At 34.7% G+C, this 13,372-nt stretch overlaps 1 protein-coding gene across 2 annotated transcripts; it reads right to left on the reverse strand.

Annotated features, from left to right (window-relative positions):
• Nucleotides 1–297: 297 nt before the first annotated feature.
• LOC110102147 (14-3-3 protein 7) lies at nt 298–4,364 on the reverse strand. 2 transcript variants are annotated; one of them, XM_020830331.2, is made up of 7 exons: nt 4,144–4,364; nt 3,058–3,364; nt 2,113–2,200; nt 1,729–1,838; nt 1,447–1,595; nt 442–479; nt 298–357 (listed from the first exon to the last, which is right to left on the reverse strand). In XM_020830331.2, exons 1-7 carry the CDS (start codon nt 4,214–4,216, stop codon nt 352–354), a joined length of 771 nt encoding a protein of 256 aa, XP_020685990.1. In that variant the 5' UTR covers nt 4,217–4,364; the 3' UTR covers nt 298–351. The 2 variants fall into 2 exon arrangements, with proteins under 2 accessions (XP_020685990.1, XP_020685992.1); XM_020830333.2 differs by having other exon boundaries at nt 4,079–4,218.
• Nucleotides 4,365–13,372: the final 9,008 nt, after the last annotated feature.

Here is a 13,372-nt window from a genome sequence, read left to right on the forward strand (position 1 = left end):
ACTCATGTATGCTCTTTTTATATATATATAATTGAATGCTAAATAAGAATATTACTTTTTAAAAAGTAAGGTTTTAATGAGTTTTCTAGGAATTAATTAAAATTATTGGCTTCATTTTCATCCTTTAACATGATATTGTAAGGAATTTAAAATGTAAATAATTCAGATATTTATGATTTCTTTTGTTCTCTTGAATTATTATATTTCACTGTACTTCAATTCTATTTAAATAGAATTACAATTCTAATAACATTATAATTACAATGTGTTTCATGATTCCTGCAAGTTTTGTATTAGTGGTTGACATAATCACCGCGACCGCGAGCTCATCACCTGCTCGATCATGTCCGTTCAACTCTGATGATCAGTGAAGGGAAATTAGCAGATGTGGTAAGCAAATTGTGAACTATATAAAATAGATTTTAAACGGAAATCACTTACGTCCATGATCATGTCGGTGGCCTTAGATTGTTGTTCACCTACAAATCAAAATAAGATTTAATGCAGGAGGGATAAATGCAAATGCAACTGATGTGGAAATACCAACAAATAGCATTTTGTTGCGACGCTGATGAGCACAAAAGGCCAGCAACAATGGCTTGAGTTATCAAGTAAGCGCTTGGTTTTTTGATGAACATGTCAAGTTTATGTTAACTGATAATTGACCTATATGTGATAAGGAGTAAACATGCCTACATCAAACCCAACCCTCCACCATTAAGTATTCTTTTCCCCTTCTGTTTTTCACTTCTTCAGCTTCTCTTCAAACAAATCTAAAAAAAACGATAAATTATTCTGTGCGGATACCGGACGTCATCGAAAAGCAAATCATAACGCACCACAACACTTTTTTGCTCCGTATCGGTGCTGGGTACCGGGTGAGGTGACGTGTTATGGTTGGCCTATGGAGCGTCCGGTGTCCGCACAGAATAATTTCTCCAAAAACACACCATAGACATGCATATTTAAGCCCCTATAATTCTCTATCCATATGACAGTTACTACCACTCTATTAGCTAACTTTTGCTTGTCAGGAAATAATGAACACCGCGGCATTTAATATGCCTTTTCACAAGCTCAGCTGCACCAGAGTGGATGAACCTACAACCAAGCTACTTTAATTAATGACCAAGCCAACATTATGACAAGTGGCACACCTATAAAAAAAATATCTACCTAAAACTAGGCAATTAAAGAAAAAAAGAAGGTGAGATATATATAGAGAGAGGGAATAAAAGAGCTTAATAATCTTATGTGTTTATATAATGCACTCATGCTAATTTACCATGCAACATATCAAAACCATTTTTTGTTTTCGGGTAGAGCTATGTAACCTTACTCAAAAAAGAACCTCAAATTTTAAAGACAGGTTATGCATTTACCACTTTAATTAATGCAATTACATATAAAAAGTAAAATAGCAAGAAGGATTACTCAAAGCAGTACCAGTTTCCTCTGGCAAATCTGATGTCCAAAGTGTGAGATTATCCTTCAGAAGCTGCATAATTAGTGTGCTGTCTTTGAATGAATCAGTGCTGTGAGTACTAAGCTCAGTGATAGCATCATCAAATGCTTGCTTAGCCAAATGACAAGCCCTGAGAAATGAGAAAGAAACACATTTATTGTCAAAAAGTTGGAAGATTTATTACTCTATAAGAAGATAGGTGACTGTGGGAGTGGGGGTGATTTCTTTGGCCTATAATTGGATGGAATGGAGAAATTGCTAACCTTTCAGGTAAATTCATTATCTCATAATAGAAAACAGAGAAGTTCAGTGCAAGACCAAGCCTTATTGAATGTGTTGGGGGCAGATCCATCATTGCTGTACTGGTAGCTGCCTGCATTGCAGTAAAATGAATTAACAAAGCCTCCAATGAAATTTCTCAAAGTGTAACCTTAACACTATTTTGGATTCTAGGAATTTGAGTGAAAGCAAATTAAAGGATTAAAAAAAATATTGAAAAGCATAAATCAATGATGCAGATTCATAATCAATCCAGCAATTATAGGTATTGTCTTTCATTTCCTCAATGGTCCTTCAATCCAAACAAAGCCTAAAAGATTACATTTTTCTTTTTTTTTAATGTAAAAAGGGAACATGGATAAGCAAACCTGGTAGGCTTTCAGTGACTGATCAGCAGCTTCTCTTCTTTCATTCTTAGTCTTGAACTCTGCCATGTATCGATAATAATCCCCCTTCCTAGTTTCAAAGAAGGGCAAAAATTAAATGCCTGAAGATTAAAAAGATTCTTAACTTATATAGATAAATATGAATTTTCAACAAAAACATCCAGAGATTTCCTTTTACTATATGGAAATTTATTGTTAAGAAAGGGCCATAGAAGTGTTTATTGAATCAAAAGTATTACTAAACAAAGGAAAAGGAAAAGTTTTGATCCAAATTAAAGAAGAGAACAATAATAATGAATATGAAACTATGTTATTGGATTGAAAATCTTTGCATATTAAAAATGATGATGCATCACACAGCTAGCCTTGAACTGTTGTTTGGGAGCTTAGGCTGTCAACTAAGAGGTCTTGCATTCGAATCTTGTGTATGCTATGTATGTGTGAGTCTGTCTTAATTGGCCTAAATGTCCCAAAAAAAAAAATGGTGATGCATCAAGATTAAAATTATGATGGTGCATTTAAGTCAGATTTACATACATACCAGATAATTCTTATATATTTAAATATCTAACACCTAAATTTTAATATTTATTAGTATGACACTAATCTTTAGATTACATAATAAATACTATTAATATTAGCTTATCTAAAGTGAAATATATACTTTCATGCGTGTGTTTAGATGTAATTTAGACACTAGGGTATTGTATAAGTAAATATAAAATATTATGTGTTATACATACAAACACAAAAGAATTTTCGGTATGTATGTAAATCTCCCAACATTTTAAAAGAATATATTAGCATATAAAAGTGGTTAAAATTACTATTAGTGCATAACAGCATAAGCTACCAACATTGATGAAAATAATTATCTGCAACTTGGTTAAAAAAAAAGTATAAAAGAGAAATGAAAAATAGGCATACATCTTATAAAAGAAGACAATGGATTCACTGGCGGTGGAAGAAGGGAGGAGATGAATGGCTATGATCGACAAAATCTCATTGCAGACCTTCGTTAGTTCATCCTCTACCCTTTTTATGTAGCCCTTTATCCTGTTAACATTATGCACATTTCCCTTAGCTTCTTCATGTTGATCTATAGAAGAGAGAATCCTCCACGAGGCTCTCTTAGCTCCAACAACATTCTTATACGCAACGGAGAGCAGATTTCGTTCCTCTACTGTCAGCTCCACATCTAATCTAGCCACTTTCTTCATTGCTTCGACCATTTCTGTTGCATAAGAACAACACCAAGATATCATTTATTTTTACAGGCAAATTTGCGTGTATACTAATTAATTAATGCTTTCTTCAACCCAATTCCCACCGGAAGCGAGACTGAAATCGACCAATTTGCTTATGAACAAAGAAGAAATTAAATTTTATTATAAATGTTAAAAGATTAATGAAAGAGCTCACAAAAATCGCATTAATTTATCTTAAAAACGACCCATTTTGTCTGTTAATAGGAAAAATTTTGCCCAATTTCTTATCCTTCCTGGGTTTCCGACAAGGACAGAAGCAGCATGAACACTTATTTCACTGCAAAAGAATGTTTCCAAGCACTCAAATAAGAAACCAGAGGAGATAAGAAAAAATCACGGATCAAGCATCTCAAAACGAAATAGCTTGCACTAATAATTTGAACAGCAATATTCATGATATTAGTAAAAAAAAGGTTTCCATAAAGCAACAAAAGTGCGGAGAAAAAGCTGCAAACTTAATGTTAGAACTTAGAACATTAAGGCTGAATATTTGATGCCACATACCACCTACTCAAAATCGCTTATCAAAAGGCATGTACTCTCTTTCTTCTGAAAATAGTTCATGAATGAACGCTAAAAAAAACCCACCAAACTAGGCTCAAATAATAATAGAAAAACATATGGAGAAGAGGCAGAATATAAACTTCAATATTCAAAGAAAATTAGAAAACATAGATCACCAAATTCAATATTTAATTCGAGCCTTCTCCCCCAAAATTTCTGGGAAAAAAAAATTTCTGCTGACCATCATATCTCTCTGCTTGTTCTGCTAGCTTTGCCATGTAAACTTGCTGCTCTCTCTCACCCATCCCATCCATTTCTCACTTCCACCCCTTCTTCTTTATCTGCGAGTGTGGAAAAGGGTTCCTATGAAGCTCAGCTGCCTAACCATTTTCCTTCCTGCCTAACCATTTTTCTTCCATCTGTTTCTCTGTTGTCCGGTGGGTTTGATTGATTATTAATACTACTGACTTTAGCTTTGTACTTCCAAGAAAATCAATTATAGTAACTAGTTATATATTTATTTAACTTTTAACGAGGCCCAGCTGAAACCACGTGGCGCCTTTAACGGTCTGATCCATCCCATAGCTGTTCTTCTTTTGCCGCGAGTGCACTCCAATAGAAAGCTGATAAGTTGATAATTATTGATATTATTTTTCTTAGGACCCAACACTCCAACAGCCCGATCCAATCGAGAGGGGTGTCAGTATTTGACACGATCCAAAAATTCGATCCGAATCCGATCCAAAAATTTTGGGTTAGGGTCAACCCGAACCCGAAACGGGTCGGGTTCGGGTTCAGCATTTCGACCCGTTTCAAAAATCGGGTCGGGTTCGGGTTAATCCTTTGACCCGATTTTGACCCAAAAACCCGATTTTGACCCGGCAACCCGAGATTGACCCGTTTTTGACCCGAAAAGAGGAAATTGACCCGTTTTTTACCCAAAAATTAGCCATTTTCTGGTTGGAAACGAGTCATTTGGGCGGGTCGGGTTCGGGTCAGGAAAACTGACCCGTTTTTAAAAACGGGTCGGGTTCGGGTTGACCCGAATAGTGCCGGGTCAGTTTCGGGTTCGACCCGAACCCGACCCGTGACCCGAAATTGACACCCCTAATCGAGACAATCCTTTTAACCTTTAAAAAAAAATCTGTGAAAGTGCCAGAGTATTTTAAGTTTTAGCGAGAGGTGGAATATCACATTTTATCTGTTGATAAAGAAAAAATAGAAACAAACGAAGAAGATGAAAATTGGGTTGGAATACATTGCATTCTCTGAGGTGATGAAAGGCGGTATACAAAACATTCAGGAAGAGTTGCTGCAGTCAACCATGGGAGAAAAACTAGGGTTATTATTGATAACTTTAAAATTCCTTGTAAAATTTTTTGTGTTTCCCGTGAATATATAGTGTTTTAAGGTTAATGATACATTCTTCAATTATTCACGAGTCGAATGCCATGAAGAAGCGTGATTTTGTTATGTAAGGATGATTTTAAAGTAAATATGAATTATTTATTTGTGGGATGCCGCGAAGAAGCATTATTTTGTTATATTTTAATATAAATATGTATAGTTTTTTAGGATTTAGGGTGTATTCTTCAAATTATGTATATTTGTGAAATTATATTAGAAATTTTTGTTTTTCATAATGCACTCCGTATACTGTTGTGTATTCAAATGTGTGTTCTTGTGACTGATATGTATTGTTGTGTATTGATGTGTACTTTTGGATATTCAGTTGTGTACTGTTGTGTATTTGTGTACTACTGTGTATTTTTATTGATGTGTACTACTGTTGGGTGCATTGATGTGTATTATTGTGTATTTATATTGTTATGTACTCTTATGTATCGAGTTATGTACTGTTATATATTCTTATGTATTAAGCTGTGTATTATTATGTATTGAGCTACGTATTGATGTATACTTAGTTGTGTATTGATGTGCATTGTTGTGCATTGTTATATTACATTGTTGTGTATTATTGGGTACTGAGTTGTGTACTACTGTGTATTATTATGTACAGCTGTATATTTAGCTATATATTGATATGTATTTAATTATGCATTCAGCTGTGTATTACTATGTATGATGTGTATTGATGTGCACTATTGTGTTGCGTAGCTAGGTATTGAGCTGTGTATTGCTATGTATTGATGTGTATTTTGTTATCTACTGTTGTATATTTAACTATTTGCTTATAAACAGGGTATTTATAATTGTGAGAAGAAAGCATATGATATGTACTGCAGTTATGGTTATACTGTTAGTTTTAATGTTCATAAAGAACATCTTAATTACAAGCCAAATTCCAGAAAAATAAGATCTAATGACTTCATTTGTTTGAAAGCTGGTTTCAAGAAAGGTATTGACTTAAATTTCCAATCAAAATATCAAAAATCAAACACCAGAATGGGATGTCCCACTATGAGTATATTTACAGCGGATGAAGATGAATTTTTGGTTATTGTAGCTATTTAAGGGGATTGTTATACCTACATCAATTATTTACTTTAGCAACTGTTTCATTTTTTTTTCATAGTAGTAAACCTTACCTGACCACATACTTTATATATTGCATTGGCTAGATAATGAGAAGTGTGAAAGCTGTTTTCCTTCCAGGATCGTCCAGGACGAAGTTGGATCATCCGGGGACGATCGGTACAGGTTTGTACAGGTTTTGGAGACAGAGAGGTTCGTCCCAAAATGAAATGAGGTTCGTCCGTACGAAATTTTTTCAGAGAGCAACTCGTCCAGGTACGATAACTATTTCATCTGAACGAAATTCGTCTAGAGGGCAAATCGTCCCGGGACGATCTGGTTGGATATATATGGAAATGAGATCTTTTGAAGAGAGAGAAAAAGGGCAGGAGAGAGAAAACCGAAGGAAAAAGGAAGTGATTTTTGGGCGACTTCTGTCCGTTTTCGTCCGTAGCTGCAGCTGAGAAAGTTGACCGACTCGAGGTAAGGCACATTCCGCCTTTCTCAATTTTCAGAAAGGAGGATTTTGACGACTTTTCTGTTTCGAATTTTGTCTCCGTTAGCGAATAATTGATTCCGTTTTGTACTGATGAACTTTTTACCGCGTAACTTTTGGTATGTTTCTAAGATGATATTTGTGCACATTTTGAGTAGTTTCTGGAAGATTTTTACCGGGTATTTTAAATTTTGCGGCATTTTAATCGAATTACGAATTATCATGATATTGAAAAATGTTGCTTCAGTACAATGAAAGTCTTACAATGTTGTCGTGTTTTTTTCCGTTGTCGTGTATTATTTGTGATAATTTGGTAAATTTTTGAATTTGTGAATTTTGTGTAAATGTCGTATACTGCCGTTATGTCGCTGACGATTTTCTAACGAAATCTTATTTTCTGAACTGAATCCTTTGTTGTGATGTGCTATCAGAAGGGAGTTATAAGGGGCCAGAATCCTTTGAGATTTTGTCTGTGTCAGGGAAATCTGAGAAATCTGAAAAAAGTTCTGTTCTGAAAGTTTTGTATATCTGTTCTGTTCTTGTGCTATAAGCACAAAGGGAGATATAAGGGGCTAGAATCCGTCGAGTTTTTGTCTGTGTCAGGGAAGGAAGGCATAAGGGGCCAGAATTTGTTGAGATTCTGTCAGGGTCTGGGATATCTGATATGTGATATGTGATATGTGACATGTGATATCTGAAATGCGATTTTATCTGATTTGAATTCTGATTTGTACGATCCGATCCATTCTGTGATTTGAAAGTTTTATAAGATCTGTTCTGCATTCTAATTTGAATTCATGTATCTGTGATATGATTTTTATTGGATCAAGTATCTGTTTTGTCTGTCATATAATTTTTGTATTATTATTTGAATTTCTGTACGGCTATTTGAATAACTGCTTCTAATGTTTTTTCTGATGTGAATTTCTGGAGATTTTGATTGGTGAGTGTAGTCTTGTTGAGCTGTTAGCTCATCCTTATTATATGTATGGTTTTCAGGTTCTGGAAAAGGGAATGAAGTCTTGGATTAGTCATTCTGTGTCTGATCAGTGATTAGGTGTTTTTTTGTACTTTTGATTTTTGTACAATCATGATTTTTCTATTCTGTTCTTTCTGTCTGTAGCCATGCACTGTATTGTACATGATTATTTTGATGAAAAGAAGAAAATGATAGATGAATTTCTGTACATATTGGAAGTTAATAGCAGCTATATGTTTTTGTTTGTTCGAATATTTAGAAGAAAGTTCTGAAGCAAATTCCAAAACTATATCCTGGATTTTCAACATTTGTCGCGGCCCGATGAGAAGGGATTCGTTCCGATCGGGTTGGGTCGTGACAAGAAGTCTGGAGGTATTTCGAAGAAGAACTTCATGGACATCACCAGCAATTAAATACATGAATGTATGTCAAGATGTTCAAACAATCTACTTAAGCAACTAGCTAGGGCAAACGAAATATTCAAATGTTGCATGCATATATTGCATGAACATATAGATTATATACTTTTGCATTTGCACTGAGAGGTTATGGAGGTTGAGAGCAACATATCTGAAAATTTCCTAACTGGTAGAGGCATGAAATGTGTAAAAAGTATGTATTTCGAGAAAGATCGCCACTTAATAAATGCTTACTTTCTTCAAATGAGTTTTCATGAGCTACACTATAAGAGGGAAGATAGTAGTTCGAATGCTGGTGAAAGGTTACCTTATGATGTCGAAAACGTCATTCTTTATCAACCTTGGGATCTAGCTGAGGAAGATTTTATTTTAGACTTGTATAAGCAAATAATGAAGAAGTTTCTACCTAGAGGTAAGCGGAGGAAGTTTTTAAACCTAGATGACTGACAAAATCTACAGTATGAGTTTCACTTCTAATTTGCGTGTTGCCCTACACAAAGTCAACTACAGGCGCATATGTAACAGCTATTGTAACAATAATAATATAATCATCTTTATGTTGTCTATTAATGTAATCACCTTTATGTTAGCGTGATAGCTATTGTAGCAATAATAATATAATCACCTTTATGTTGTCTATTAATGTAATCACCTTTATGTTAGCTATTATTGAAATCACCTTATTATGTTATCTATTAATATAATTACCTTTATATTATGTATTAACGTAATCAAGTTTATGATATATATTAATGTAATTAAAGTTATGCTACCTAACAGCAGTTCCCACAGACAAATGAGAAAAAAAAAAGACAAAATTAATTTTTATATTCACAATAAATAAATAAACAATATCCATACAAACTTATTTTTTGATTGTAGCTAAAATGGAGATTGCCAGCTCAACCCTGAATTTAAGTATATTTTCTTATCAATATTTATGTTGCCCCCATACAAAATTATCATGTTGGATAGCAACCTCCATATATTTATAAATGAACATACCATAATTAATGTTGTTTGTTTCGATATTCATATATTAGAATCGATGTCAACAATAGGAGGAATAATAGCATAAGGGAAATTGAGATGAATTATGATGGCATTGCATTTATCTATGAAGTCTTCAAAAGATGCATCAGGAGGATCTATAGGTGAGGGGGTTTGAATTTGGACAATAGGGGCTACTGGAATTGATGACAAGGGTTTTTCATATCTTACATTTTGTCAGCTTTATAGGCAGGAACATGATCTAATAGTCTTCTTAATGGCTGCAACTTTATTTTCCAAGTGTCTATGCTCTAATGTGTGCTGCTCAAGAGTAGAAACCCTCTCTCCATGGAAGCCAACTCTGGGCCTAATCTTCTCCATCCCATATAACATGTAATTGCACATTGTACGAATTTCTACGATGCTTTATTGGAAGCTCCACACATTCTCCTCAATGGTTTTTGTGTTTGGAGGTTAAGGAAGATGGAAGGTGGAGTGTGGACATTTTCAGGAGTGAGTGGGGGGGGGGGGGGGGGGGGGGGGGGGGGGGGGGGGGAGGGGATTGCAAAGAGATGAAAGGTGGAGGTTGGACTTTCTTAGGAGAAGGAGGGGATGGCTAGGGGGTTGAAGAGAGATGGAAGGTGGAAATTGTACTCTCTTAAGAGAATGAGAGGGAGAATTATATAGGAAAGCTACTTCCTCCCTAGGAACTCGGAGGGAATGAAAATTCTGCATAATTGTGATTATCACAATAAGCTCACAATAAAATCAAATTACCTATCTAAGTATAATATTTGAGAAGCATGTATACTTGCCTATCCTGAATACCAGTAAATAATTCAGACGCCGTTATTTTATTGTAAAAGACGTGATTGCCCAAGCAAAGAAAATGGGGCCTTGCATTTATATGCATAGGTGTTTGGATTAATGTGTAATATTAGCCAAGAAATTTCAAATGAATTGGTAATCAAAGAGAATCGTGGATGTTGTTTATATTGACAAATAACAAGTGTACAAATTCATTTACATAGCCTAGTGACCTGGATTTACCTAATTTTCTGGCAGTCATATTAAACTGTCAAACCAAGAAATCTCTAATGGCTGCTGTCTAGTTATAAGATGAGAAATCATCTTGATCACCTGCAATATTGATGATCTTTCTCGGGATTCTATAGTTGTGAAATAAAAAGAACAAATTGAATAACATAAATATTATAAATTTATTTATAACAACAACAAATGGAGTTGATTGACTAAGGCTTTGCATCTTATGTTTAATATCGGTTGAGGATTTTTTAGATATTGCCTCACTTTCCAACTTGAATTCATCTCCTTAGTTTGGTAATCCTATAAATAACAACCTCATCTGAAGTGAATGTTAGCTCATGCCCTTGATGAATCATTACTTTAACATATCTCATGATGATAACATGTACTGGAATGCAAGGATTTCTAAGAATTGATATTAGTGTAATTCCATTAATTTATCCTGGAAATTGTTCCCAAAAAATTGTACCAAAGAGTTGCATATAAGTCTAAAAGTTGATGTTCTGCAATGAGAAGTGATCTATGGAGTATAAAGCTATATAAAGCTATAAATAGACTTTATTCCCATATGAAAGGGTTGTGAAATGGGAGTCTGGAAGAGAGAGAGAGAGAGAGAGAGAGAGAGAGAGAGAGAGAGAGAGACCAATCTAATAATTAATGTTGAGAGCATTATCAGACTATTGTCTCCTAGTTATAGCTAACAAGTAACAATCACTCGATCAATCATTATCACCTAATTACTATCAGCCTATGATAGTCGACCGAATACAATCACCCAACTTTATCTTCTGATGCATGACATCAATGCTAATGTCTATGCCCGCTAACTTTATCACACATTATTACCAATAACATCGATACACGTCATCAACTAAAAAATTAGTGTATGTCATCAACACTAATGCTAATGTTAATCTGACTTATCGCCAATTATCATGCATCATTAATAAGACATAATCGTGTCATTAATTAACTCCAGTATTGATGCTCACCTACTTTGTCACTCGTTTTGCTAATAACGCAAATGTGTGTCATCACAAATAAGGTTGATACATATCATCAATAGCCACATAAATTCTCATTAATTTTATCAGGCTACATCGCCAATTTCATCAATGAGAATAATGATGCCCATCAATTTTGTCACCCACAAACATCAATAACGTCAACATACATTACTGTCAATAAGGTTGATGCACGAAGTCGACACTAACTCTGATACTAACCAACTTTGTTGCACGTCATTATCAATAATATCAATAAACGCAATTGCTTGAGGTTTTGCATGTTGTTAACATAAATGTTGACGTCCACTAACTTTGTTGCTCGTCATTATCAATAAATAAGGTTGATGCATGTTGTCGACATCAACATCGATACCCACCAACTTTATTACCTGTAGTTATTGACAATATCAATAAATTTTATTGCTTATAAGATTCAGGCACACTAGCAGCATCAATTTCAATCTCCATTAGCTTTATCGCCCATCATCATCAATAATGTTGATGCTTGCCATCACCAATAAGAACCATACATGCCGTCAACACCAACATTGATAGCCATCAACTTTATCGCACGTCATTGTCAATAATGTTGATACAAGCCATCAGCAACAAGGCTGATGCATGCAATTGACACCAGTGTCAATACCCGCTGACTTATTACCCATCGCCACCAACAATCTCTACATGTTATTGCATGCAAGGTTGAAGCATGCCTTTGACAATTAATAACTTCAATCCATGTCATTGCCAATAGGGTTGATGCATGTCATTGAAATCAACTCCAATGCAACAGTGAGGCTTATGCTATAATTCTTTCCATCTTTATTTTTGGCCTCCCCTCTTATAAGGATAACAAACGATTATGCCACTAACTACAAACAATTAATCACTTGAAGATAACTTCAACACCTCAAAGCACCTCCAACATTCACTATGAAAGCCGTTCTCCATAGTCCATATCTACTATATTTTACTTATGCAATATCTTCTCCAATTAGGAGAAATGATACTATTTGTAAAATTACATATATATTAGTGGTATAACTTAACTGTGCTAGGCATCATAATTTTCTCTTTTTCGAGTTTTCATAAAAAATCTTATCTCTTTGAGCCGTTCTTGACTTACCTATATGAATATACAATCTTCTACATTGCAAAAAAAAAAAAAAAAAAAAAAAAAAAATCTAAGAAGAAATTGCTCAATATAAGAAAAAACATAGGTGGCAAGTTGCGATTGGGACACATTTTAAAGCACGGCTGTCAATGAGCGATTTCTGAGTTGCATAATTGAGCAGAAAGCAAAAGAATAAAAAGAACGAATGAGAAGGAAATTGAGAGGCTGTGGTAACTGGCCCAATCTCAATCAATTTTGACTTATATAGACATTGGAAACAACTGGATGACAACCCTTGAGCCGAATGAGAGAGCACGTGTGGCCACAGGATTCCTTCTCCTTCATCAATCAATTTTGTTCTGCGCAACCAATTAGTCCTCCGAATGGTCAGCTTATTAATGACGTATGTCATTATAAACCTTCCGGTCACCTTCGTGGATTAAGCCGGTCAAGCTTAGTCCTAATTATTAGCTAAGGTTGGCTTGATTTCGTCTCTTAGATAAACATTCAATCCAAGACTACAAGCTACCTTTGTATGAAGCAACTTATGGCTGTCGAGAAAAATCTTTCGGTTACATTAGGTCGACTAGCTATCTCTTCTGACTTAGTATACTAGCAAACGTGATAATCTGGGATGACGGAACTATGAGTTGTTGATCAGGTTTATCATCATTTCCTCTACCACATTTATTAATTTGTTATTAAAAATATATTTTGATTAGTCACTTTATGAGGAAAGTAATCAACCACGCCGGTTCATGGTGTTTTAATTTAATGACTTTAAATAAATTGACGGCATATATATATATTATGATGCCTCTCACTCCAATGGGGTAAGGCTGGATGCATCTCATTGTTGGTGTTGTTGGGGGTAACTATTTCAAAAATAGTCTAAAATTATTTTAGCAAGGTTTGGAATCAGAATTGACTTTAAATTTTTTAT

Source organism: Dendrobium catenatum, unplaced genomic scaffold, assembly GCF_001605985.2.
Source record: "Dendrobium catenatum unplaced genomic scaffold, ASM160598v2 fragScaff_scaffold_211, whole genome shotgun sequence".
Classification (NCBI taxonomy): domain Eukaryota; kingdom Viridiplantae; phylum Streptophyta; class Magnoliopsida; order Asparagales; family Orchidaceae; genus Dendrobium; species Dendrobium catenatum.